The sequence below is a fragment of the Delphinapterus leucas genome, chromosome 1 (assembly GCF_059928025.1).
Source record: "Delphinapterus leucas isolate spDelLeu-1000000601 "Yukka" chromosome 1, BTC_Dleu_Yukka2, whole genome shotgun sequence".
In the NCBI taxonomy this organism is placed as follows: domain Eukaryota; kingdom Metazoa; phylum Chordata; class Mammalia; order Artiodactyla; family Monodontidae; genus Delphinapterus; species Delphinapterus leucas.
Genome location: NC_143129.1, coordinates 81,368,706 through 81,395,651, shown reverse-complemented (window position 1 = coordinate 81,395,651; position 26,946 = coordinate 81,368,706). Strand labels below are relative to the sequence as shown.

Sequence of the window (26,946 nt, the reverse complement as noted above, 5' to 3'; positions counted from 1 at the left end):
TTTAATAGAATTCACCTGGAAAGCTGTCTGGTCCTGGACTTTTGTTTGTTGGAAGATTTTTAATCACAGTTTCAATTTCATTACTTGTGATTGGTCTGTTCATATTTTCTATTTCTTCCTGGTTTAGTCTTGGAAGCTTATACCTTTCTAAGAATTTGTCCATTTCTTCCAGGTTGTCCATTTTATTGGCGTAGAGTTGCTTCTAGTAGTCTCTTAGGATGTTCTGGATTTCTGTGGTGTCTGTTGTAACTTCTCCTTTTTCATTTCTAATTTTATTGATTTGAGTCCTCTCCCTCTTTTTCTCGATGAGTCTGGCTAATGGTTTATCAATTTTGTTTATCTTCTTAAAGAATCAGCTTTTAGTTTTATTGATCTTTGTTATTGTTTTATTTGTTTCTATTTCATTTATTTTTGCTCTGATCTTTATGATTTCTTTCCTTCTGCTAACTTTGGGTTTTGTTTTTTCTTCTTTCTCTAGTTCCTTTAGGTGTAAGGTTAGATTGTTTATTTGAGATTTTTCCTGTTTCTTGATGTAGGCTTGTATAGCTATAAACTTCCCTCTTAGAACTGCTTTTGCTGTATCCCATAGGTTTTGGCTCATTGTGTTTTAATTGTCATTTGTCTCTAGGTATTTTTTGATTTTCTCTTTGATTTCTTCAGTGATCTCTTGGTTATTTAGTAACCTATTGTTTAGCCTTCATGTGTTTGTGTTTTTTACTTTTTTTCCCTGTAATTCATTTCTAATCTCATAGCATTGTGGTCGAAAAGATGCTTGATATGATTTTAGTTTTCTTAAACTTACTGAGGCTTGATTTGTGACCCAAGATGTGATCTCTCCTGGAGAATGTTCCATGCACACTTGAGAAGAAAGTATAATCTGCTGTTTTTGGATGGAATGTCCTAAAAATATCAATTAAATCTATCTGGTCTATTGTGTCATTTAAAGCTTCTGTTTCCTTATTTATTTTCATTTTGGATGATCTGTCCATTGGTGTAAATGAGGTATTAAAGTCCCCCACTATAATTGTGTTACTGTCGATTTCCTCTTTTAGAGCTGTTAGCAGTTGCCTTATGTATTGAGGTGCTCCTGTGTTGGGTGCATATATATTTATAATTGTTATATCTTCTTCTTGGATTGATCCCTTGATCATTATGTAGCGTCCTTCCTTGTCTCTTGTAACATTCTTTATTTTAAAGTGTATTTTATCTGATATGAATATTGTTACTCCAGCTTTCTTTTGATTTCCATTTGCATGGAATATCTTTTTCCATCCTGTCACTTTCAGTCTGTATGTGTCCCTACGTCTGAAGTGGGTCTCTTGTAGACAGCGTATATATGGGTCTTGTTTTTGTATCCATTCAGCAAGCCTGTGTCTTTTGGTTGGAGCATTTAATCCATTCACGTTTAAGGTAATTATCGATATGTATATTCCTGTGACCATTGTCTTAATTGTTTTGGGTTTGTTTTTGTAGGTCCTTTTCTTCTCTTATGTTTCCCACTTAGAGAAGTTCCTTTAGCATTTGTTGTAGAGCTGGTTTGGTGGTGCTGAATTCTCTTAGCTCTCGCTTCTCTGTAAAGCTTTTGATTTCCCCAGCGAATCTGAATGAGATCCTTGCTGGGTAGAGTAATCTTGGTTGTAGGTTCTTCCTTTTCATCACTTTAAGTATATCATGCCACTCCCTCCTGGCTTGTAGAGTTTCTGCTGAGAAATCAGCTGTTAACCTTATGGGAGTTCCCTTGTATGTTATTTGTCATTTTTCCCTTGCTGCTTTCAATAATTTTTCTTTGTCTTTAATTTTTGCCAGTTTGATTACTGTGTGTCGGCATGTTTCTCCTTGGGTTTATCCTGTATGGGACTCTGCTCTTCCTGAACTTGGCTGGCTATTTCCTTTCCCATGTTAGGGAAGTTTTTGATTATAATCACTTCAAATATTTTCTCTGGTCCTTTCTCTCTCCCTTCTTCTTCTGGGACCCCTATAATGCAGATGTTGTTGCATTTAATGTTGTCCGAGAGGTCTCTGAGGCTGTCTTCACTGCTTTTCATTCTTTTTTCTTTATTCTGTTCTGCAGCAGTGAATTCCACCATTCTGTCTTCTAGGTCACTTATCCATGCTTCTGCCTCAGTTATTCTGCTATTGATTCCTTCTAGTGTAGTTTTCATTTCAGTTATTGTATCGTTCATCTCTGTTTGTTTGTTCTTTACTTCTTCTAAGTCTTTGTTAAACATTTCTTGCATCTTCTTGATTTTTGCCTCCATTCTTTTTCCGAGGTCCTGGATCATTCTCACTATCATATTCTGAATTCTTTTTCTGGAAGGTTGCCTATCTCCACTTCATTTAATTGTTTTTCTGGGGTTTTAGCTTTTTCCTTCATCTGATACATAGCCCTCTGCCTTTTCATCTTGTCTATCTTTCTGTGAATGTGGTTTTTGTTCCACAGGCTGCAGGATTGTAGTTCTTCTTGCTTCTACTCTCTGCCCTCTGGTCCACCCTTATGTTTGAAAGATATTTTTACAGGGCATAATATTCTGGGATGATGATTTTTTCTTTCAGTACTTTAAAAGTGTCACACCAAGGAACCAGCTCTTAGTTTTGTCAATTTTTTCTATTGTTTTGTTGTTGTCATTGTTGTTATTTAGTCTCTATTTCATTTATTTCTGCTCTGATCTGTATGATTTCTTCTACTAACTTTGTTTTGTTTGCTCTTTTTCTAGTTACTTTAGGTGTAAAATTAGCTTGTTTATTTGAGATATTTCTTTTCTCCTGTGGTAGGCTTGTATCGCTATAAACTTCCCTCTTAGAACTGCTTTTCCTGTGTCACATAGATTTTGGATTGTTGTGTTTTCATTTTCATTTGTCTCCAGGTATTTTTAAATTTCTTTGATTTCTTCAGTGACCCATTGGGTGTTGAGTAGCACATTGTTTAGCCTCCATGTGTTTGTGATTTTTGCAGGTTTTTCTTGTAGTTCATTTCTAGTCTTATAGCATTGTGGTCAGAAAAGATGCTTGATATGGTTTCAGTTTTAAATTTACTGAGACTTGTTTTGTGACCTAGCATGTTATCTATTCTGGAGAATGTTCCACGTGCACTTGAAAAGAATGAGCAGTTTGCTGCTTTTGGATGGAATGTTCTATATATATCTAATCCATCTAGTTAAGTCTATCTAATCTAATGGGTCATTTAAGGCTAGTGTTCTGTTATTGATCTTCTGTTTGGATCATCTGTCCATTGTTGTAGGTGGGGTGTTAAAGTCCCCTACTGTCTTTGTGTTACTGTCAGTTTCTCCCCCTCTGTGTCTATTAATGTTTGCTTTATGTATTCAGTGCTCCTATGTTGGATGCATATATATTTATAGTTGTTATATCTTCTTCTTGGATTTATTCATTGATCGTTATGTAACGTCCTTCTTTATCTCTTATTACAGACCTTGTTTTATAGTCTATTTGGTCTGATATAAGTATTGCTATTCTGGCTTTCTTTACATTTTCATTTGCATGGAGTACCTTTTTCTATTCCTTCACTTTCTGCCTGTGTGTGTCTTTATATCTGAAGTAAGTCTCTTTTAGGCAGCATATATATGGTTCTTGTTTTTGTATCCATTCAGCAACTCTATGTCTTTTTTTTTTTTTTTTTTGCGGTACGTGGGCCTCTCACTGTTGTGTGCTCTCCTGTTGCGGAGCACAGGCTCCGGACGTGCAGGCTCAGCAGCCATGGCTCACAGGCCCGGCCGCTCCGCAGCATGTGGGATCCTCCCAGACCGGGGCACGAACCTGCATCTCCTGCATCAGCAGGTGGACCCTCAACCACCACGCCACCAGGGAAGCCCAACTCTATGTCTTTTTTTTTTTTGCTGTATGCGGGCCTCTCACTGTTGTGGCCTCTCCCGTTGCAGAGCACAGGCTCCGGACGCCCAGGCTCAGCGGCCATGGCTCACGGGCCCAGCCGCTCCGCGGCATGTGGGATCTTCCCAGACTGGGGTACAAACCCGTGTCCCCTGCATCAGCAGGCGGACTCTCAACCACTGCACCACCAGGGAAGCCCATATGTCTTTTGATTGGAGCATTTAGCCCATTTACATTTGAAGTAATTATTGATAGGTTTGTACTTATTGCCATTTTATTGTTTTGGGGTTGCTTTTATTGCTCTTATTGTTCTTTTCTTTTTTTTTTGGCTCTCTTTCCATATCTTTAGTGTTTTGTTTGGATTCCTTTCTCTTCTTTGTGTGTATATCTTTTATAGACTTTTGGTTTGTGATTACCATGAAGTATATATGTAGCAATCTATCTGTCCATCTATTTATATGATTATTTTAAGTTGCTGATCTCTTAATTTCGAATGCATTTTAACAATCCTGCATTTTTACTCCTCGCCACATTTACTGTTTTTTTTTTTGCGGTACGTGGGCCTCTCACTGTTGTGGCCTCTCCCATTGCGGAGCACAGGCTCCAGACGCGCAGGCTCAGCGGCCATGGCTCACGGGCCCAGCCGCTCCGCGGCATGTGGGATCTTCCCAGACTGGTGCACGAACCCGTGTTCCCTGCATCGGCAGGCCGACTCTCAACCACTGCACCACCTGGGAAGAACCACGTTTACTGTTTTTTTTTGTTTTGTTTTTTTTTTTTGCGGTACGTGGGCCTCTCACTGTTGTGGCCTCTCCCATTGTGGAGCACAGGCTCCGGACGCGCAGGCTCAGCGGCCATGGCTCACGGGCCCAGCCACTCCGTGGCATGTGGGATCCTCCCGGACCGGGGCACGAACCCGCGTCCCCTGCATTGGCAGGCAGACTCCCAACCACTGCGCCACCAGGGAAGCCCACGTTTACTGTTTTTAACATCATCTTGTACATCCTTTTTTGGTGTGTGTATACATTAACTGCTTATTGTGATATTGATGATTACGATACTTTTGTCTTTTAACCTTCCTACTAGCTTTATAAGTGGCTGATCAACTACCTTCATTGTATGTTTGCCTTTACCAACGAGATTTTTCCTTTCATAATTTCTTCTTTCTAGTTGTGGTCTTTTCTGCATAGAGACATCCCTTTAACATTTCTTGTAAAGTTGGTTTCATGGTGCTAAACTCTTGCAGCTTTTTCCTGTCTGTAAAACTTTTGATTTCTCCTTCAAATCTGAATGATTTGAATAATTATTCAAATTATTGAATAATTTGCCAGGTAGAGTATTCTTGGTTGTAGGTTTTTTCTTTTCATCACTGTAAATATATTGTGCCACTCCCTTCTGGCCTGCAGAGTTTCTGCTGAAAAGTCAACTGATAGCCTTATGGGAGTTCCCTTGTGCATAACTAGTTGCTTTTCCCTTGCTGCTTTTAATATTCCTTCTTTATCTTTAATTTTGGCTATTTTAATTACAATGTGTCTTGGTGTGGTCCTCTTTGGGTTGATCTTGTTTGGGACTCTGTGCTTCCTGGATATGGATGTCTGCTTTCTTTCCCAAGTTAGGGAAGTTTTTAGCTATTATGTCTTCTAATACGTTCTCTGCACCTTTTTCTCTCTCTTCTCCTTCTGGGACCCCTGTTATGTGAATGCTATAAGCTTGATGTTGTCCTAGAGGTGTCTTAAACTGTCCTCATTTTTAAAAATTATTTGCCCTTTTTTCTGTTCAGCTTGAGTGATTTCCTCCACTCTGTCTTCCAGTTTTCTGATCCATTCCTCTGTATCATCTAATCTCCTGTTGAATCCTTCTAGTGTATTTTTAATTTTAGTTATTGTATTTTTCATCTTGGTTTGGTTCTTCTTTATATTTTCTAACTCTTTGCTAAAAACTTCTAACTTCTTACTGTGTTCATCCAGTCTTCTCCAAAGTTCTTTGAACATTTTTATGATCATTACCTTGAACTCTGTTGCATAAATTGCTTATCTCCATTTCACTTAGTTCTTCTTCTAGGGTTTTGTCTTGTTTCTTTGTTTGGAACATATTCCTCTATCGCCTCATTTTGCCAAATTCTGTGTTCTTATTTCTATGTATTTGGTAGGTTGGTATGTTTCCTGATCGTGGAGAAGTGGCCTTATGTAGGAAATGCCTATGGGCCAGCAGCATACTCCCCTCTGGTCACCAGACCTCTATGCTTTAGGGGTGCCATCTATGTGGGCTGCATGGGCCCTTCTGTTGTGTCAGGCTGACTACTATGGGTGCCTTGGTAAGCATGGGTGGCCCTTGATCAGGTTGGTTGCCAGGCCTTGCCTAGTGCAGAAGTTGCCAGTGACTGGTGGGTGGGGCCATGTCCTGGGAAGGTTCTGGGGCTGGTGTCAGCCTGCTGATGAGTGGGGCCAGTTCCTGACTTCGCTGGCTGTGGGGCCCAGGGTTTCCCAGAGTTGATATTGACCCACTGGTAGGTGGGGCTGGATCCCTGGGCAGCTGGCCGATAAATATATGGAGAGGTGATGATCAGCATCATTACTAATCATGGAAATGTAAATTAGGACCATAGTGAGAAATCTTTTCATACCCATTCCACTGGCAAAAATTAAGAGGATCTTTTTATATTATTACTGAAAGGAGTAAAAATTGATGTAACTGCTTTAGCTTACAGTTTGGCGTTATCTCCTTATGTTGAATATTCACATACCTTATAACTCTGCAGTTCCTCTTGTAGGGTATACCCAGGAGAATCTCTTATATATGTACTACAGGGGACATATGCACAAATGTTCATAGCAGCATTGTTCATAATAGCCAAAACTAAGAAGTAGTAAAACCCAGAAACAACCTGAATACCCATCAACAGAACAGATTTTTGAAAAGCGAAACAACAAAGTGTTGTATACAACAGAATAAACAACAAAGATATATAACGTTGTGGATGAGACTAAGTGAAAAAATAAGTCCCAAAAGGTCTCATTCTGCATGATAGCCTTTTCATAAAACTAAAATACCCTTCAAAAATTAAAATAAAAAATATAAGGATTACATATAAATGCAGGAAAAAAACTATAAAAAGAAAAACAAGGGAATAATGAAACATGGTTGAGCATAATAATTTTGGGAGTTAGAGAAACAGGGAGATAGGGTGAAGGAGGCAGAGACTATATGGTTAGAAATGTTTTTGTCAAGGTCTTAGCTTTTAGTTTGTTTTTCACAATGTTAAAAATAACTAAATTGGGACTTTCGTGGTGGTCCAGTGGTTAAGACTCTGCGCTTCCACTGTAGGTGGCACAGGTTCAATCCCTGGTTGGGGAACTAAGATCCCACATGATGTGTGGCATGGTCAAAAAAATAAAAGTAAAATAAAAATAACCAAATTAAATATCCAAACAAAGAGTTTGCCAAAATGAGACTGTGTTATGAACCAAGGATTGTGATTAATCCAGTTCTGTACACCTGAGGTCCAAATAAAGAAAATAGATACCATTTATGACCCACATTAGGGAAAACACACACACACACACACACACACACTAAACCTTAGTTTTTTGTTTTTTTGTTTTTTTTTTGTTTGAGCATCACTGAATCTTTTTTTTTTTTTTTTTAAACCTTAGTTCTTTAGGATCATGTTGTTTCCTTTTGCTTTTTTTCTTTCCAAGAAGAAGCCTAAATACTTCAGTATTTGGGAAGAATGCCTTAGTTAAGGATCTCACACCTTTCACCCAGAAATCAGCTAAGAGTGCTGTATCTCCTTTTGCTATTATAAGCAGCTTATGAATAGCAAATAATGTGTCCTTTTGAAGATGACTTTTCAGCTAAAAACAAGATTAAATGGCAAGGTAGCATTGGAAACAATTTGTTGATCATAATGTACATTGAAGATTCATTCAGATCAGTAGCATGGACTAGATCAGGGTCTGTTTGACATTTGTAAGCAGAACTTAGGTGATGTTATCATGGCCAAATTGTCATTCTTTTTTTCTAATCACTTTTGCATTGTATAAGGAGAGTCTCTTCTGTGTGTTCAGTAGCACAATTCCTGTTGGTTACTAGAGGTTTGAGAAAGTGAGAACATTTTAATATTCAGATCCTACATAGAATGAGATGTTACCATTTAAAAGCCTTAAGAAATCTGTAGGTGGGGATTAAGGAAGCAACAAAATAAAGATCTCTGATATCTGGAATTTTGGGTTTTGCTATTGAATACAGAGCCCAGATATTACTAGAATTGCTTTCCCTTCAGTGGTTTGTGCTATTGTGAGAATTTATCAGTTACTGTCTTCTGGCATTCATTCCATAGAATTAATTCATGAGGATAAAGAGAGAAATGGCATGGCGTGGATTTTCAACATTTACATATTGTGAAATTTGGAAATTATTTCAAAGCTGAAGTTTGAAACTTTGACTTGCAGAATCCAGAGAGACAAAATTAGATCACTGATCAGATAAGTTGTACACTTTGCCCACTCGTAATTCATTCCTTTTCCCTTATTGGGGTCTAACTCAGCAAAGAGTATCTCAGGAGGGCTGTAACTTGTTACCCTTGGAAACTGGCTTTGCAATCTGAACATTCTCACTTTTTTTTTAATAGATCTTTATTGGAGTATGATTACTTCACAATACTGTGTTAGTTTCTGTTGCACACCAAAGTGAATCAGCCATATGCATACATATGTCCCCATATGCCCTCCCTCTTGAGCCTCCCTCCCATCCTCCCTATCCCACCCTTCTAGGTCATCGCAAATCACCGAGCTGATCTCCCTGTGCTATGCTGCTGCTTCCCATAACTGTTTTACATTTGGTAGTGTATATATGTTGATGCTAATCTCACTGCGCCCCAGCTTCCCCCTCCCACCCTGTGTCCTCAAGTCCATTCTCTATGTCTACATCTTTATTCCTGCCCTGCAACTAGGTTCATCAGTACCTTTTTTTTTTTTTTTTTAGATTCCATATATATGTGTTAGAATACGGTATTTGTTTTTCTCTTTCTGACTTACTTCACTCTGTATGACAGACTCTGGGTCCATCCACCTCACTACAAATAACTCAATTTTGTTTCTTTTTATGGCTAAGTAATATTCCATTGTATATATGTGCCACATCTTCTTTATCCATTCATCTGTCGATGGACATTTAGGTTGCTTCCATGTCCTGGCTATTGTAAATAGTGCCGCAGTGAACATTGTGGTACATGTCTCTTTTTGAATTATGGTTTTCTCTGGGTATATGTCCAGTAGTGGGATTGCTGGATCATATGGTAGTTCTATTTTTATTTTTTTAAGGAACCTCCATACTGTTTTCCATAGTGGTTGTATCAATTTACATTCCTACCAACAGTGCAGGAGGGTTCCCTTTTCACCACAGCCTTTCCAGCATTTATTGTTTCTAGATTTTTTGATGATAGCCATTCTGACTGGCATGAGGTGATACCTCATTGTAGTTTTTTTTTTTTCCCCGGGAATACTTATTTATTTGGTCTATTAACACCAAGATCTGCAAAAAACAAAAAACAAACAAAAAAACACAACTTCTAAACACAGGATAATAAAACTTGAACATTAACATTCTTCTTCGATTTTGTGTAAGCTCTGCAGTATGGAAAATATACAGACTTCAAACAGCTGCAAAAATAGTGTCTTTGGGAGAAAATAGAGTTTCTACATCGATACAAGAAAAATAGGCATTTTTCTAATCCAGCCCAGTCCTGGGGCAGGTGGAGGGTGGAGAGTCACCACTTGCCACCCGGAGGAATGCCAGTTCTCCCTCTCCCCTACTACCCACCTGGGGCTGGGCAGGCTGGGCTGCTGCTTAAGACAATCTTAGGGTGAAAGCGAGATGAAAATGCCACTTAGAAAAACGCTTGGTTCCCCCTCTGCCAGCAGCTGGATTGGTCAAGTGTTATGGCCCTTTCGAGCTGCTTTGGTCAGCTCCTCCAATGAGAGGGAGGTAGGGGGATGGGACTGAGAGGATCGGGGAATCTATTCGGGTCTCCTCATCTGTGTCTGGGGAGGAGAGGTAAGGAAATCTGTGGTGTCCCCTCTCCTTTAATCATGGCCAGCTTGCTCCATGATAAAGACAAGGGCCCCATACACTGTCCTTCGGACTCACACCCAGGGGTGGGGGACCCAAGACCTTCTGGTTGAGTTTTCCACCAAGTGAGAGGGGTGACAAGAACACGGGTGTGACTTGTGAGCTGCCCAGCTTCTAGTGGAGGAGGCAGGTCCCCTCACATTCGAAGGGGCAGGGGTCCATCGGAAAGAGGACCCAGGGCTTTGACACAATAAATGAAAGTGCTCAAAGGCCAGGAGGGAAGGGCTCCTTCATCCCCCATCTCAGGGGAGCTCGGGAGGGGCCTGCCACCAAGGCACTGGTCTCCATGGTGAAGTGGGGGTGGGGCCCTCAGACCACCAGGGAGCTCTGGAAAAGCGCAGGCTCTTCTGACGGTGGGGGGCACTGCCAAGGCTCGAATGGCAGCGAGGAGGCCTTGGGGGCCTCTGGATCCTTCCGAGGCGGTGGCCTGGGGCTGGCCGGGGGAAGGGGGGACCCCGGGCTTGAGGGGCAGTTACGGAAGATGAAGCCCATGCTGGGGAAGAGGGGCTTCATCAAGCTGACGGGGCAGAAAGCCGAGCCGGTTGGGTTGAAATGGACTTTGTTCTTGTCAGGACAGGAAGTCAGGAAGGCCAGGTCAGGACCTGGGGACGTGGCCTCTTCAAACACCCGCAGTTTCTCACAGCCTTACGGGGGTTCCCATTTGAAGATGTAGCTGTGATTGGACCGAGGGGAGGCGGCAAAGGCAAGGACTGGAGATGGGCTGCCCTCTTCAAGGAAGGCTGGGTGGCCTGGAGGGGAAGCTTTGTCACTGGGGATGGACGTCAGCTCCTCGGCTGCACCCTGGTGTTCCTCACGGCCAGTCTGGCCAGAAGGCTGGGGGGCTGCCAGGGGCATGGAGGGAGAGCTGGCAAGGTTTCCAGGCTCCAGGAGGAGGAGGGGATGATCACAGCTGCCGCTCTGGAGGGGAGCTGGGGCTCGGTGTCCGTCAGGGATTTCAAGGATCCGCAGCAGCTCCTCCTCACCCTGCTCTTTCACAAACACCTCCTGCAGCTCTTGGTTGAGCCCTTCCAGGCTCCGGTGCAGGCAGGGGCTCAGTCGCAGGACAGAGGACCCTGAGGGGAAGCTGGGAGGGGACGCCCTCAGTGCTCCCCGCACAGCATGGTCCCCTTGGAGGGGGGATGCCCGCTCCTTCTCTTTCCCACTGCGGCTAAGCTTTGTCCTCTGCAGCTGTTGCTTCAACTTGGTAATCTCGTTTCGGTGGTCTGTGCTGCCCCAGGACGCTGAGTGCTTGTGTGTACACGAGCTGGCCCGCTCACCTTCAAGCTGTGGCCAGGGCAGGGGGGTCTGGGTGGCCTTGTTATTGGTACAGCAGGTGAAGGCCCCATCAGCATCTCGTGGCCACTGGCCCAGAAGGGAGGAGCTGAGGATGGTGTCCAGGGAGAATGTACGCCGGACCTGGGGTGGCTGAGGCCTACACACTGGCTTTTCTGGGGCCACGGAACACGGGACGCTGGCTGCGCGGCCACCCCCGTCCCGGTGCTGCTGCGGCTGCTGCAGCTGGAAAGGGACGGTGGCCCTGAGCGGCTGCAGCCCAGCCCGGGGGGAGCCAGCGGGGGCTGGGGGAGAGCAGCCCCGCCGGAGGCCCCCTGCCCCTCCGTGCCCTGGCCCCTAGGCACCTCCGCCTCTGCCGCCCACTGCGGCCCCCGCCATCGCCCGCCCGCCTGACTGCTGGCCTGCCTCGGCCCCACAGCGAGCCCCACCCTCTCATTGTACTTTTGATTTGCATTTCTCTAATAATTAGTGATGTTGAGCATCTTTTCATGTGCCTCTTGCCCATCTGTATGAATATTCTAACTTTTGAAGTTTTGTAGGATATGGTCAGTTGGAGAAGACAGTGACCAGTGATCATTAAATTCAGCGTGCTATCGCAAGCTTGACAAACATCATCTAATTCCATGTATGAGCCAGCCAGTCTGAGGGTTTACACTGAGATGGAAAAATCCTAGAAGCACTGTCAGCCTGTGTATATCTTTAGTTCCTATTTGATAATCTTCCTTCAAGTCCAGAGAATATATTTTTTGATGGATGTTTTCATTTGTAATGAGACCATGGTCGTTTCTCATGGATCATGGACATTCATGAGTTGATTCAGCAGGGAGTCAATCATTTTCTTTGCAAATGAGTGTGTCCAAACCAGGGAAATGGATGCTAATGGATCTTGGTTAATTTTAAGGGCAAGTGAAGAACAAAGTAGTCTGTTGTGATCTCTTTTTGTATGTTTCTCATTTGCTAATAAGCACAGTTAACTTAAAAACAGTTTGTGTTTCCATACGAATTGTAAAATTTTTTGTTCTAATTCTGTGAAGAATGCCATTGGTAGTTTGATAGGGATTGCATTGAATCTGTAGGTTGATTTGGGTAGTACAGTCATTTTCACAATATTGATTCTTCCAATCCAAGAACATGGTATATTTCTCCATCTGTTTGTGTCATCTTTGATTTCTTTCATCAGTGTTTTAGCCTGAGAAAACCATAATTCAAAAAGAGACATGTATCACAATGTTCATTGCAGCACTATTTATAATAGCCAGGACATGGAAGCAACCTAAATGTCCATCGACAGATGAATGGTTAAAGAGGATGTGGCATATATATACAATGGAATATTACTCAGCCATAAAAAGAAATGAAATTGAGTTATTTTTAGTGAGGTGGATGGACCTAGAGTCTCATACAGAGTGAAGTAAGAAAGAGAAAAACAAATACCGTATGCTAACACATATATATATATATATGGAATTCAAAAAAATAAAAGAATGGTACTGTTGAACCTAGTGACAGGGCAGGAATAAAGATGTAGACATAGAGAATGGACTTGAGGACACAGGGCGGAGGGGGAAGCTGGGGCAAAGTGAGATTAGCATCGACATATATACACTACTGAATGTAAAATAGTTATGGGAAGCAGCAGCATAGCACAGGGAGATCAGTTCAGTGCTTTGAGATGACCTAGAAATGTGGGATAGGGAGGATGGGAGGGAGGCTCAAGAGGGAGGGGATATGGGGATATATGTATGCATATGACTGATTCACTTTGTTGTACAACAGAAACTAACAGTATTATGAAGCAGTTATCCTCCAATAAAGGTCTATTTAAAAAAAAACAATGGTTTGGCTCTTTTGGAAGCCATTCCTACCTGCATTAAAGTATTACTGAACTGTTAGGCATCCTATTTATAGTTCTGTTCCCTTTGACTTCACATCTAAGTGGAAAGCGGTGGGTGGTGAGAGGCTATTTGATATTACTCTTCTCACCTTATAAGAAACTGAAATTTTAGGATTGAAATTGTCACAAAGGCCTCTCAAGTTGTAGGGTTCTTTCTACCCTAGGAAATGTTTTTCTAGACTTGCGATCACTCAAGTCATCATCATTGAGGAAATCCAGTCATAGTCTTTCTGTGTGTTATCAAAGACCTAGTCTACTCTTCCCTGGAAAAAGACATTGGGGAATACCTAATTCACCAATGCCACTAAGCTAGCTTTACCTCCCTTCCTTCCTTCCTTGTGTGAGGAACTCAGACTGATTTTCAACACCAGTAGGGTTGTAGACTTGCTTTTTAAGCAAAGGAATGATGATGTTCTTGAGAAATTTAGTTTGAGAAGTAAGTATATAAGACCAGGTTGACTGAATAAGACTTTCTTAAGACTGCCTGCCCTTAAGAGAATGTGTGGTCTTGTCTGAGGGGAAGACTGTTTTCCTTTTAATGCTTTTGTACTTAAGAAGGAATACTTGGTAATATGTGTGATTCATTACAATCAGTTATAAATTTGAGCGATAATTATAAGAAGCAAACTCATTGATCAGGATCATACTCATCCCTGGACACTATTTGATAGTGGTTAGAGGCTTTGCTTTCAAGTAGGGGAGGGATCATAGGAGGAGAGTTGTGAGAGAGGAGTTTTTAAATTATTGTTGCATTTAATTTATACTTCCTAAATCACAGAAGCATGGAAAAGATTCTTCCTGAGATTGAAGGAAGGGCTTTGGTGTATACATTCTCAGTGACTAAGTCTTTATTGATTTATTTATTAACTTGAAGTATCGTTGATTTACCGTATTGTGCTAATTACTGCTGCACAGCAAAGTGATTCAGTTATACATAAATATACTTTTTTTTGTATTGTTTTCCATTATGGTTTATCATAGGATATTGAATATAGTTCTCTGTGCTGTACAGTAGGACCTTGTTGTTCATCCATTCTGTATATAAAAGCTTACATCTGCTAACCCCCACCTCCCACTCTATCCCTCCCCCAACCCCCTCCCCCTTGGCAACCACCAGTCTGTTCTCTATGCTCAGTGACTAAGTCTTGATTACATGAGTAGATGACCTATTCTGTGCACATTTAAATTTTTGAATGATTTTTGCTAAGCCAGTAAATGTGATTTGGAGCTAATTTTCCCATCTCTGCATAATTTGATATGTTCTGAGAATACAAAGTAACTTAGATTATTTAATGTTTTTGGATTATGCATCCCACCACTTTCCTTTATGAGGACACATATTTAAGAATTACACATACATACATTCATTTTTTTCATCAAATATTTACTGAGTGCCTACTGTGTGCCAGGCCCTGTTCTAGAAGTTTGGCATGCATCTGTGAACAGTAGACAGAAATCTCTACCTATTTCTTTTTTATTTTTTAAATATTTATTTAGGCTGTGCTGGGTCTTAGTTGTGGCACATGATCTTTGTTGTGGCATGCGGGATCTTTTAAGTTGTGGCATGCAGGATCTGTAAGTTGTGGCATGTGGGCTCATAGTTGCAGCATGTGGGCTTCTTAGTTATGGTGTGCGGACTCCTTAGTTGTGGCGTGCGGACTCCTTATTTGTGGCATGCGGACTCTTAGTCATGGCATGTGAACTCTTAGTTGTGGCATGCATGCAGGCTCTAGTTCCCTGACCAGGGATTGAATCCAGGGCCCCTGCATTGGGAGCTCGGAGTCTTACCCACTGGACCACCAGGGAAGTCCCTCTACCTATTTCTTTATGAGGATTATTAACTGTTTATATGAGGAGGTCCTTAGAGTACATTTATTCTTCAACTTTTTGTTAACCCTGTTTTAATGATGGAAGGGAGAAGAACAAAACTAGGGATATCTGACTTCAGGAAAGGAGTTTTTGCAAAAATGATCTATTTGGTAACAAAAATTTCACTATTGCTTACATCAATTTTAGATCTTTTCTTTGGAAGTGTGGTTCACACACAAATATCAGTCACATTGCTTTATAATCAATTCTAATTTTTTACATCTCTCTCCAAATTTGCCTGCTTGTTCATTCACTTTACTTACCACATTGGCTTTGAATGATCTTTAACTTTCTGAAAATAAAATCTACCCTTAAAATCTGGTAATTGTCTCTGAAGATATTTAAAACAATGTGTTGGAGGTAATTGTAATATCACAAATAAGATCATGGGCCCCCTGAAGGCAATAGCCTTCTTTTGTACATATAATTTCTGGCATCTTTATTAAAAGTAAATCTTGTTTTACAGTGACCTTGAACATATATTCTCTGTTAAGTATGTATCAGAATATACCTAACCGGTATCAATCTGAGCCTGACTGTAGGTGATTCTGTGATTTAATTTGCAGTAAGTAGGCTTTTTTTTCTTCTTCACCCTCACCAGGTATACAATGTTTACATGGCAGGGAGGCAGTTGTGTTCTAAGCGGTACCGGGAATTTGCCATCCTACACCAGAACCTGAAGAGAGAGTTTGCCAACTTTACATTTCCCCGACTTCCAGGGAAGTGGCCATTCTCTTTATCAGAACAGCAATTAGATGCCCGACGTCGGGGGTTGGAAGAATATCTAGAAAAAGGTAAGCCAGCCTATTAAACTCTACTATCTTGAGTAAAAATAGGGTCTAGGTATATATTGCAGCTCCTAAACTGCATAGCTAAGTTTCCTGAAACTCAACAGTGAAAGTAAATCAGGTTTTTGACTTAGATGTTGAATGATCTGAGCTTTGAAGCCAAGAGTAAAATGTTCAGTACAGCAATTAATAGCCTATTTTATTGACTCGCCAAACACTTAACAACAACAGAAAAATGCATAATTATTTTTTGATGCATTAAGGACCTTTATTTATTTATAGGGTTATATTTTTGCACGCAGCAAACGTATACAGACTCAGCAACATGCTAAATTGATTTGGGAACTAGATGGGCAGTATTTAAGACATTTTTATGAAAGTGATTCTTGGTTCACTGGCATGTCCTACTTGAAAATTCCTTATTCCTCTTACACGTGTCCATGGATAGGTTTGATGAGTTGTAGGTAAGCTAATGTTCCCTTTTTCTAAGTAGGTTATAGGTAGAAATATTAAAACTTATTTGTTATCTCAGGACCTCCAAACAATACATTAGGAATCTTTGGATGTGGATGCTGAAACGTTTGTCTAGAAAGGCAGGGAGAAATGACACAGATCTCCTGAATAAGATGGTTCAGTTTGTGGCTCAGAGAAGAGACCTTGTTTTGCTACATTATAGAGTTACATAATTTGCTAGGCATGCAATAGGCTTTTCTTTAAAGTACTAATTTAACAGAATAATGGTCTTATGTGGTATTTAATAATTCTGTGTCCTTGTAGAAGAACTAATTGACCTAGTTGAATTTTTTTTAAACTTTGGTAGAGAGCTTTATCCCTGAAGAAAAACCATTTCCCCCATAGAAGGTAGTTAAACTTCATCTATTTTTAGCTTTTCTCTAACATGGAATGGCCTCCTAACAAGCCTTTGGGAAATGAGAAAGAGTACAATTTTTTTTAATAAAATGAAGTAGAATCAGCAGTGTAATTTATTATCCTCAGGAGAATGTTAGGAAATTAACTCTCTTAGATTTAGATGATTACCTACCTACCTGCCTGTTTTCTTTTCCTTCCTTCTCCCTTTCTCTCTCTCTCTTTTTTTTAGTTGTAGTTGTTTTGAAGTTAAAGTTAGTGAGGTGAGAAGATGAGAAGATGTGCTCAGCTTAACACTTGATTACCTACCCATTTTTTTCCAAAGTGGCTTTAAATGCTTATGATTCTCTTACTGGCCTGCTCCTAGGCCAAATAGATATTTTTCTTTGTATTTTAATTTTGTGTTTATTCCTAATTGACCTTACCCTTGTTCTATTGTCTAGCTTATTAATAGTTAACACAAGACAGCAAAGTTAGATTTACTGAACTTTTATTTCTCTTTTACAGGTAACTTCCTTTGTCTATGTTTAATATTTTTAATAAGCTACATCTTTGTACGTCCTGTTATTCCTCTGTTCTGGTTCATATTTATATAAATGTTTGTTGTGCCGTAAAATATCGTGTCAGGGATGGCATACTACCTCAGCACTGCCTGCTAATGATGATTTATGCTTAAACCTTGATATGTTCTTGACTTTATATTCTTGATTTTAGGGCCTTATGCCAGATTCTGTCTTTGTTTTCTATAGTGTGCTCAATACGAGTCATTGGTGAGAGTGACATCATGCAGGAATTCCTATCAGAATCAGATGAGGTAGGTGAATACCCACTATAGTGACTATTTACCTCTTGGCTCCTTGTGGGGGAAAATAAGTTAAAGATATCAATGATGGATTGAATTGCCATAAATTCTCTAAATGACTGTTTTTTCAACTTCCTTTTGTTATGTGTCCTGCTTATCCTTCAAGACCTAGTGCTAGGTCCACCTTCTCTTTGAAGCCTCCCCTGATATTCAAGGGATACACATTGATTTTTCATTCCACCAAGAACTTCTGCAGTCAGTACACATAATTATCACCTTGTTGCTATCTCACTCTCTAATTTTTCTTTTTTTTTTTTTGCGGTACGCGGGCCTCTCACTGTTGTGGCCTCTCCCGTTGCGGAGCACAGGCTCTGGATGTGCAGGCTCAGTGGCCGTGTCTCACGGGCCTAGCCGCTCCACGGCATGTGGGATCTTCCCGGACCAGGGCACGAACCCATGTCCCCTGCATCGGCAGGTGGACTCTCAACCACTGCGCCACCAGGGAAGCCCTCTAATTTTTTATATATATAGTCAGATGACCCCTTTATAATTTTACTTTACTAGATCATGAGCTACCTGTAGGTAAGAGCTAAATCTTTTTTTTTTTCAGCTTTTTGAATATAATTGTCAAATATGAATTGTATATATTAAGGTGTACAACTTGATGTTTTGGTATCTGTATACATTGTGAAATGATCACCATAATCAAGTTAACTAACCTATCCATCATCTCATTACCATTTCCTCCTCCTTTTTCTCTTCTTTCCTTCCTTCCTTTCTTCACTTCAGATCTAACCCCTTAGCAAATTTCAAATATAGAATATAGTATTGTTAACTATGATCACCACGCTGTACATTAGATCTTCAGAGCAAGAGCTAAATCTTGAACATCTTTATATTCCCAGTGCCTTACCACAATGTCAGGCATTTTGTAGGTGCTTAATAAATATTAATTAAATAGAAGAATGACTATGTAATGCTGCTGTATTAAATAGTGTGTCATCCACTAATTATTTTATATGTATATGTTTTATTTCCCCAGCTAGATTATAAGTTTCTTGCAGACAAGGGCTTTTATAACAAAGTAATGCTTAGGATGGTTTTAGGCAATGAATAGTAGTTTTTTTAAAGTGGTAAATGAAGATGGACTTGTTTCTAAATAGTTGTTTCTCTGTAATAAAAATTACAGGGTCACAAATTTGTTAGAGGAATGTGTTAATTTTCAAAAGCAGTAAGAGAGAAAGACTTCTTTTGAATTAAGGAGGATAAGAATTGTTTACTCTGCTAGAAGAAAATTGGACATCAGACTAACTCAGATTCCTGAGTTTCATCAATTTTTCCTTTCAAAGGTGTCATGATTATTTCAGGGTTCAGAAAGGAACTTAGGATGCCTCTTGAGCCAATCTAGCATGCCTAACCATTTAAAACCAGAGAATATTTGTTGAAACTACTGCTTTTGGTTGTTTTCTTTTCTCATTTGTGAGTTCTGAATGTTTGAAAGTAAGCCAAAAATCTTATCTGTGTTTGACCTAGACTGATTCACACAAGTTTTCTGTTTTGAGATATGAACACATTGGGTTCAACATATTTCTTTCCTTCCTGTTCATCTTAAAGGTTAACTTCTGCTGCAGCCTAAAGTCAGCTTTATGACTTGAAATGTATTGACTTATGTCTTTTTTCCCCTTTTCATTGGAACTCATTTTCTTTCACAAGTTTAGGTTGTTTAGCTAGCATGTTGCAAGGAGAATGAGGATATACTGGGTCATAAATTCTTTTTTTTTTTTTAATTAATTCTTTTTCTGCCTTTTCCCCAGAACTACAATGGTGTGTCTGACGTAGAGCTGAGAGTAGCATTACCAGATGGAACCACAGTTACAGTCAGGGTTAAAAAGAACAGTACTACAGACCAAGTATATCAGGTAAATTAAACTTGAACAAGTAGGCTTGACATTGGTTGGTTTAAAACTAAGAAAGATAGATTAAATGAGTTAATACATATAAGGAGCTTGGAGTATCTGGCATGTAATAAATTTATTAAATGTTAGCTGCTGCTGTTGATGTTATGATTATTAACGTGGAAGTACTTTGTCCTCCTTGAAAGAAAGATACAATAAATATCCCCAGGTTGTAATGGTTGTGATTAGCACCCCCTCTTTTTAATTGTAAAAGACTTTCTAATGTATGTGAAAATAGAATAGTACAGTGAAACTCCATGTACTCATCACTCATATTTAATAATCCTCAAGATTTTGCCACATTTGTGTTATATATCCTTTTTTCCTTTTCTTTGTTTAAATATTTTAAAGCAAATTTCATGTTTTTCGACCTGTGTATATTTCAGTATACATCTCTAAAAAATATGGATGTTCCTCTTACATAATCACAAAGCCATTATCAAACCTAAAAAATTAACTACTTCCATGGTATTAACTAATAATAAATCCATAGTCAAGTTTTCCCAATTGTCTAAAAATGATTTTTAACAGTTGGTTTGTTATAATTTGGATCTAAACAAGGTCCTTATGTCCTTAAAAAACATTTGGTTTTTATGTTTGTTTTAATATAGAGCAGCCTGCCTTCCCTTCCCTTCCCCAACTTTTTTCCCTTATGTTATTGTTTTATTGCAGAAATTGGGTCTGTGTCCTGTGGAATGTCCCACATTCTGAATTTATTTGTTTGCTTCTTTTGTCTATTTGTGTCATTTAATATGTCTTTCTGTCTACTTATATTTTCTATAAATGGAATTTTTCTCTAGAGGCTTGATTAGATTCAGGTTCAGCTTTTTGATGAGAATACTTCATAATCGGTGCTATATACTTCATATTGCTTCTCAACCGGAGGAACACAATATCTGGTTATCCACTTTTAGTGATTAATCAGTAGGTTTACATGGTAATAACCCAATGTCTCCATCGTTAAGTTCTTCACTGATCTTTTATCCAATAAGTGTATCACTGATGATTACTGTCCTAACCAGTGATTTCATTAAGGGTTGCAAAATGCTGATTTTCCAATTTTCTCATTTCTTCACATTTATTTTTTTTTATTTTTTTTTTTATTTTTTTTTTTGCTGTACGCGGGCCTCTCACCGTTGTGGCCTCTCCTGTTGTGGAGCACAGGCTCCGGACGCGCAGGCTCAGAGGCCATGGCTCACGGGCCCAGCCACTCCGCGGCATGCGGGATCCTCCCGGACCGGGTCACGAACCCGTGTCCCCTGCATCAGCAGGTGGACTCTCAACCACTGCGCCACCAGGGAAGCCCTCTTCACATTTATTAACTAGAATTCTTCTGTAAAGAACTTTCCCTTATCAACTGAGACTATTTAGTATCCTGAAATACAGTTTATAGGAAAAGGGGGATAAATATTTAATTCTTCCCTTTTATTGCCAGTTTTTGGCATAAAGGATCAATGCCCTAGCTGATTCCAGTGATGTCCAATGAGATAATTATTTTTTGAGTATCATGTGGCTTTTTAGATACTCAGTATGATTTAATCAAGAACATATATTCTTTTTGGTGCTCACATTGTTCTGTCTTTGGTCAGTGGAATCTCCTTCACGTCTGCTCCTGTATTTTTGTGGTGCAACCCATTTGTTTATGATAGCATCCTTGCTTTTTGGTAGAACAAGATGCTCTGGGCTCATCTTTGTACATTTCCTACACTAGATCTTGAATCAGTCATTTCCCCAAGGAGTCTTTCCTTTCAGTGAGGAATGATATTTAAAGATCATGATCCGGGTGCTGGGTATAATTGTTTCTTTTAGGCCTTTTCATTGGTCTTTAATCCTGATTTGATCAAGATTTTCAGGGAGACTAGTGGGTTTCTGGATATTAGTACTTATTTCTCCTTTGTGGCAAACAAAAACTTTACCCCCCAGATATTTACTGTATACCATGGCAAAGGATATGTACAGGATCTGAGGTATTTCAGAACTTATAAAATGGTGGATTGATTGCAAGGAAAATTAATAAATATTAAATTATATTAATTATAAAATATAATTTTATATTTTATAATTTTCTAAATTTTATAATTTTATAATTATATAATTTATAAATAAATTTATAATAATTTATAAATAAATTTATAAATAAATAAATTTATAGTTTATAAAACTATAATTTTTATAAATTTTATAAATTTTATAAATTTATAAATAAATAAATTTATTTATAAATAAATAAATTTATAATAATTTATAAAATAATTTATAAAATTTTATAATTTTATAAAATTTTATAAAATATTTTATTTTATATTTTTATATATAAAATATAATTTTATAATTATATATTTAATATTATATTATATATTATAAAATATATATTATAAAATATATAATATTTTTTAAAATATATAATTTAAATTTTAATTAAATTAAATTAAATTTAAAATTTAATTTTAAATTATAATTTAAAATTATAAAATATAATTATAATTATATTAATTATAAAATTAATTTTATATAGCTTATTGATGTTTTGTTTCATTTTCAATACTTCTCTAGCAAGGCCTAACTTTTTCTTTCACTTCTCTCCTCACCCTGTTACTGAGACTTCTAGCTATAAGCCATTTTCCAAACCTTGAGAAGATTTCAGTTTCTATCTAGTGCAGTATAGAATGGTAACTTAGAACACTTAGAGTCTCCAGTTTCTGCCTCACATCAGGGATGAACCTAGGTCTGATATGTGAGTAGATACAGGAAGAAGGATATCATATTTGGTTTACTGAGACACTAATACTCAGTAATTTTCTCTTGTTTAATTAACACCTTATTTATACATTTTGGGATTGATCTTGAAAAGGAATTTTGGTACTACTAGTTTGTGTTTTTTGCTTTGTGTTTTCTTGCTGTTATTTGTATGTAATTTCAATTTTCCTTTATTTGCATATGGAGTCTTTCAATTTCTTTTTATTTATCATGTTGGGACCTTAGTTCCTAGAGAGAAGGACTGATACTTGTTTAAAATGTCTCTGTTGTCCCAACATTTTGCTATTTTCACATGGATAAGGATGATGATAATTCTTAGGATATAGAGGTCCCCAGCATGAGACGTGGATCATCTGAAAAGTAAACAAGAATAATTTGTGAAGTATGAGCAAAATTGATAAACAATGTTTTAAGCTCAAGAACCAAAGATATAGATCTTGTATGTTAACAGCCTGTATATTAAATGTAGGCTGAATGTGTGAGACTAGATATTTAAGAATTTATTTTCTTTTTAAAATCTGTCCTTATGTAGCACATTTTTTGTAAGTGCTATTCTAAAAGATCCTCATGATATGAAGTCCTATTTCAGAGAGCAAAGCTGATATTTAAGGAGAGACTGTTATCAGCTTTAATTGGAGGGGAGAAACTCATATTTAGAGATCATAGCTGTTTGGATCAAATAAAGGTATTTTTCTCTTTTATTTCATGCATATATATTCATACATACAAAAAAGAGTAGCTGTGGACCATGAATTTAGTTTATATGAAACCAAGACGGCAAAACCCTTCTCTTCTCCCCGCTCCTCATGCATATACCTGTCTTTTCCCACAGCACTGTCTGATTTTGTTTTCCTGAAACTAATCTATCCTGTTTACACTTTAGGCTATTGCAGCAAAGGTTGGCATGGACAGTACGACAGTGAATTATTTTGCCTTATTTGAAGTGATCAATCATTCCTTTGGTAAGTGCCAGTAACTAATATTAAGTTTTGTTTGAGGATATTTTATCCTAATACTAAGAAACTGAAGCTCCCAAAAGCTGTCAAATTGAAACTGTTTGCCTAGAGAAGAAGATCTTGAAGACAAGGGGCAATCCCACTAATTGGGACTGTTTCTAACAAGCAGACAGGACAAATCCCATTAAGCACAATCCCACTAAGGCTAGATACCTGATCACCCCTTTTTCCTCTGTTGGCAGTATCAGTTACTTACACCCAGCACTGAATCAGATACTTTCATGAGATTTTTAAAAATCAGAGTTCAAAATTAATATATTCCAATGAAACAGCCTTAAAAAGAGGGGATTTTCTACTTAGCCACAGCTTGTTTTAGCTTACTTTATGGTTTTTGTAGATTTTTAAGAATAGCTTTTTGTTTTCAGGAGTTAGAAAGAAATATGTTGATTAAAAGCCTTTGCTTTTTAAAAAAAATTAATTAGTTTATTTATTTTTGGCTGTGTTGGGTCTTCGTTGCTCCGTGCGGGCTTTCTCTAGTTGCGGCGAGTGGGGGCTACTCTTCGTTGCAGTGCGTGGGCTTCTCATTGCGGTGGCTTCTCGTTGTGGAGCACGAGCTCTAGGCAGGCGGGCTTCAGTAGTTGTGGCATGCGGGCTCAGTTACTCCGTGGCCTGTGGGATCTTCCTGGACCAGGGCTCGAACCCATGTCCCCTGCATTGGCAGGTGGATTCTTAACCACCGCTCCACGAGAGAAGTCCTGCAAACCACTTTTGACACGTTTGATCAGTCACAGCACCTTCTCCATACATTGCACAAATCTTTTTTTGCGTTTCAGTTGCACTTTTACCTTTCTTGAAATAATAAAGCATAATATGCCGAAAATGTTGCTTTTTTCTTCCATCTTCAATATTAAAATGACTATACAAAAATTCCCCAATTTTGATAAGTTTTTTTAAATGCATGCTGATATGATAGCTGTCACAGTACAGTCTGTTTCGAATGAAGTTAAAGACAACTAAGCGCTACTGGAGCCATTTTATGGAAAAGACCGAACGAACTTTTTGGCCAACCCGGTGTTTAAGTTTGTGTAAACAGATATCCTCTTCCTAGGAAGTTTTATTGCACTGTGACAGAGATTTTCTCTTATATATTCTTTTATAAAAGCTAGGGATAGTTGCACTGAGACCACAAAGGGGAGGAAGTTGGAAGCCTTGCTTTAAATGACAGATTTCCTACGGTTTATGGGTCTTTTCCACATCATATATATACAGGGCTAAGGCCAGAAACAACAGATAATATTGACTGATCAGAACTTCCTCATCCCGGAAAGGGAGAGAGTTTGGTAGATTTGAGTCGCCTTGCCATCCCAAGTCAAGGTAGAACAACTTTGATTCCCCCTAAAGCAGCTATCTCCCAATTGTTTATTGTCTTCCTAAGTCTCTACAGTCTAACTAGGCAGATATAAATATTACAAAGGATTGCTAAGGACCCAGGAGACTTGGATTCTAATCTTACCTTCTTCTCTAAGCTTTAGTTAACAAATAAAATGGGAAATATTTAATCTGTCTTTTGCTCTGTTATAAAGCCAAGTAAACATCAAGAGAAGAAAACTCCACCTTTTTAAAGAAAAACAATATAGAAATTAAAAGTGGTAGTGTTTTATACCTCTTGAGCATTGTTAGGAAGAGGAAGTAAGGCTACCCAGAAGTCACTTTTCTTTGGTAAATGTCTTAGACTTGTGGGGGGATGTGGAGAGCCGTTCAGCTCTTAACAATAAAAGCTGTTCATTGAGAACTGCCACATGAGAGACTCTGAATGCACCGTAACTGGGTAAGAGGGGGAGGCTTGCTTTAAAGATGTTCAGTGGACATTGCTGTAACTTAACTCCATTATGGATCAGATTTTTTAACTGACTTTGGAGTAGGTGATGTCTGCAAAGTCAGCATGTTAACTAAAAGGCATGTCATTCAGGTGAAAGATTTCAGTTAGCTTGAGGCTCAGTTGGCCAGTCATATTAGAAGGCGTAGATTTGGCTAGGCAAATGATATTTTGTGGTCCCAAGGCAGAGCTCCTGGATGGAACTAAGCTGATGTGCTGGTTAATGATAACCTCCATTCTTGTCTGCTTTACACAGTTCATACTAGGGAGATGCCTTGTATATCTTCTCACTCTAGCTTTCTTTGCTTTGTCTTCTCTTTAGTACGTAAGCTGGCACCTAATGAATTTCCTCATAAACTATACGTCCAGAATTACACATCAGCTGTGCCAGGCACCTGCCTAACCATTCGAAAGTGGCTTTTTACGACAGAAGAAGAAATCCTCTTAAATGACAATGACCTTGCTGTTACCTACTTCTTTCATCAGGTGGGTGAACTGATCTCCCTGGAAAGGCCTGATTTCTTTTTCTGTTTGTATGTAGTGGTCATTTGCCAATACAGTGTGAATCCTTGAGTAAGCTGTTTTGTCTCCTGGATCTTAGTTAAATTTGTAAAATGTTCTGTCCCATTTTGACAAAAGATAAGTTTAAGAAGGTGGGGGGACTTCCCTGGTGGTGCACTGGTTAAGAATCCGCCTGCCAGTGCAGGGGACACGGGTCAGAGCCCTGGTCCAGGAAGATCCCACGTGCTGCAGAGCAGCTAAGCCAGTGCACCACAACTACTGAGCCTGTGCTCTAGAGCCCACAAGCCACAACTACTGAGCCTGTGTGCCACAACTACTGAAGCCCACACGCCTAGAGCCTGTGCTCCGCAACAAGAGAAGCCATCGTGATGAGAAGCCCTCACACTGCATTGAAGAGTAGCGCCCACTCACTGCAACTAAAGAAAGCCCGTGCACAGCAATGAAGAACCAACGCAGCCAAAAATAAATAAATAAAGCCATTAAAAAAAAAAAAGTTTAATAAGGGGATATCCTGGAGTTCAAAATGTATTTATTATTATTTTTTAAAACAATAACAAATGAACATTATGGGGCTATGTTCTTTTTCAAAAAATTTTTCATCACAATTATACATACATAGAGCTTAAAGTATCAAATAGTTCTACACAGGTTATTATGAAAAATATTAGTTATTCCCACTTCTTTTCCTCTCATAGGCAACCACTTTCATCTCTTTTAGCTTGTTTTTTGTTTTATTTCATCTTTTTAAAAAATTTTATTGAAGTATAGTTTATTCATAATGTTGTGTTAATTTCTGGTGTACAGCAGAGTGATTCAGTTATACATATATATTCTTTTTCATAGTCTTTTCCATTACGGTTTATTACAAGATATTGAATATAGTTCCCTGTGCTATATAGTAGGTCCTTGTTGGTTATCTATTTTATATATAGTGGTGTGTACCTGCTAATCCTAAACTCTTAGTTTATCCCTCCCCCAGCCTGTTTCCCCTTTGGTAACCATGAAGTTTGTTTTTTATGTCTGTGAGTCTGTTTCTGTTTTGTAAAGAAGTTCATTTGTGTCATATTTTAGATCCCACATATAAATGATATCATATGATATTTGTCTTTCTCTGTCTGACTTCACTTAGTATGATAATCTCTAGCTCCATGCATGTTGCTGCAAGTGGCATTGTTTCATTCTTTTTTATGGTTGAGTAATATTCCATTGTGTGTGTGTGTGTGTGTGTGTGTGTGTGTGTGTATGTGTATACACACACACATACCACATCTTCTTTATCCATTCATCTGTCCACGGACATTTAGGTTGCTTCCATGACTTGGCTATTGTAAATAGTGCTGCTATGAACATTGGGGCGCATGTATCTTTTCAAATTAGAGCTTTCTTCATATGTAT

General features: G+C 38.8%; 1 protein-coding gene and 1 pseudogene across 3 annotated transcripts in view; one reads left to right on the top strand and one right to left on the bottom strand.

The window, feature by feature from the left end:
- Window positions 1-26,946, top strand: part of SNX27 (sorting nexin 27) — a 103,786-nt gene that overhangs the window by 54,522 nt on the left and 22,318 nt on the right. For all 3 annotated transcript variants that reach the window (XM_089915448.1, XM_022564162.3, XM_089915449.1), the window contains 5 exons: window positions 15,630-15,822; window positions 17,433-17,497; window positions 19,300-19,404; window positions 23,081-23,159; window positions 25,352-25,515. In XM_089915448.1, coding sequence (XP_089771574.1) covers window positions 15,630-15,822; window positions 17,433-17,497; window positions 19,300-19,404; window positions 23,081-23,159; window positions 25,352-25,515 — 606 coding nt within the window. The remainder of the gene's footprint in view (window positions 1-15,629; window positions 15,823-17,432; window positions 17,498-19,299; window positions 19,405-23,080; window positions 23,160-25,351; window positions 25,516-26,946) is intronic.
- On the bottom strand, window positions 10,083-11,643 carry LOC111169739 (protein FAM117A pseudogene; annotated as a pseudogene).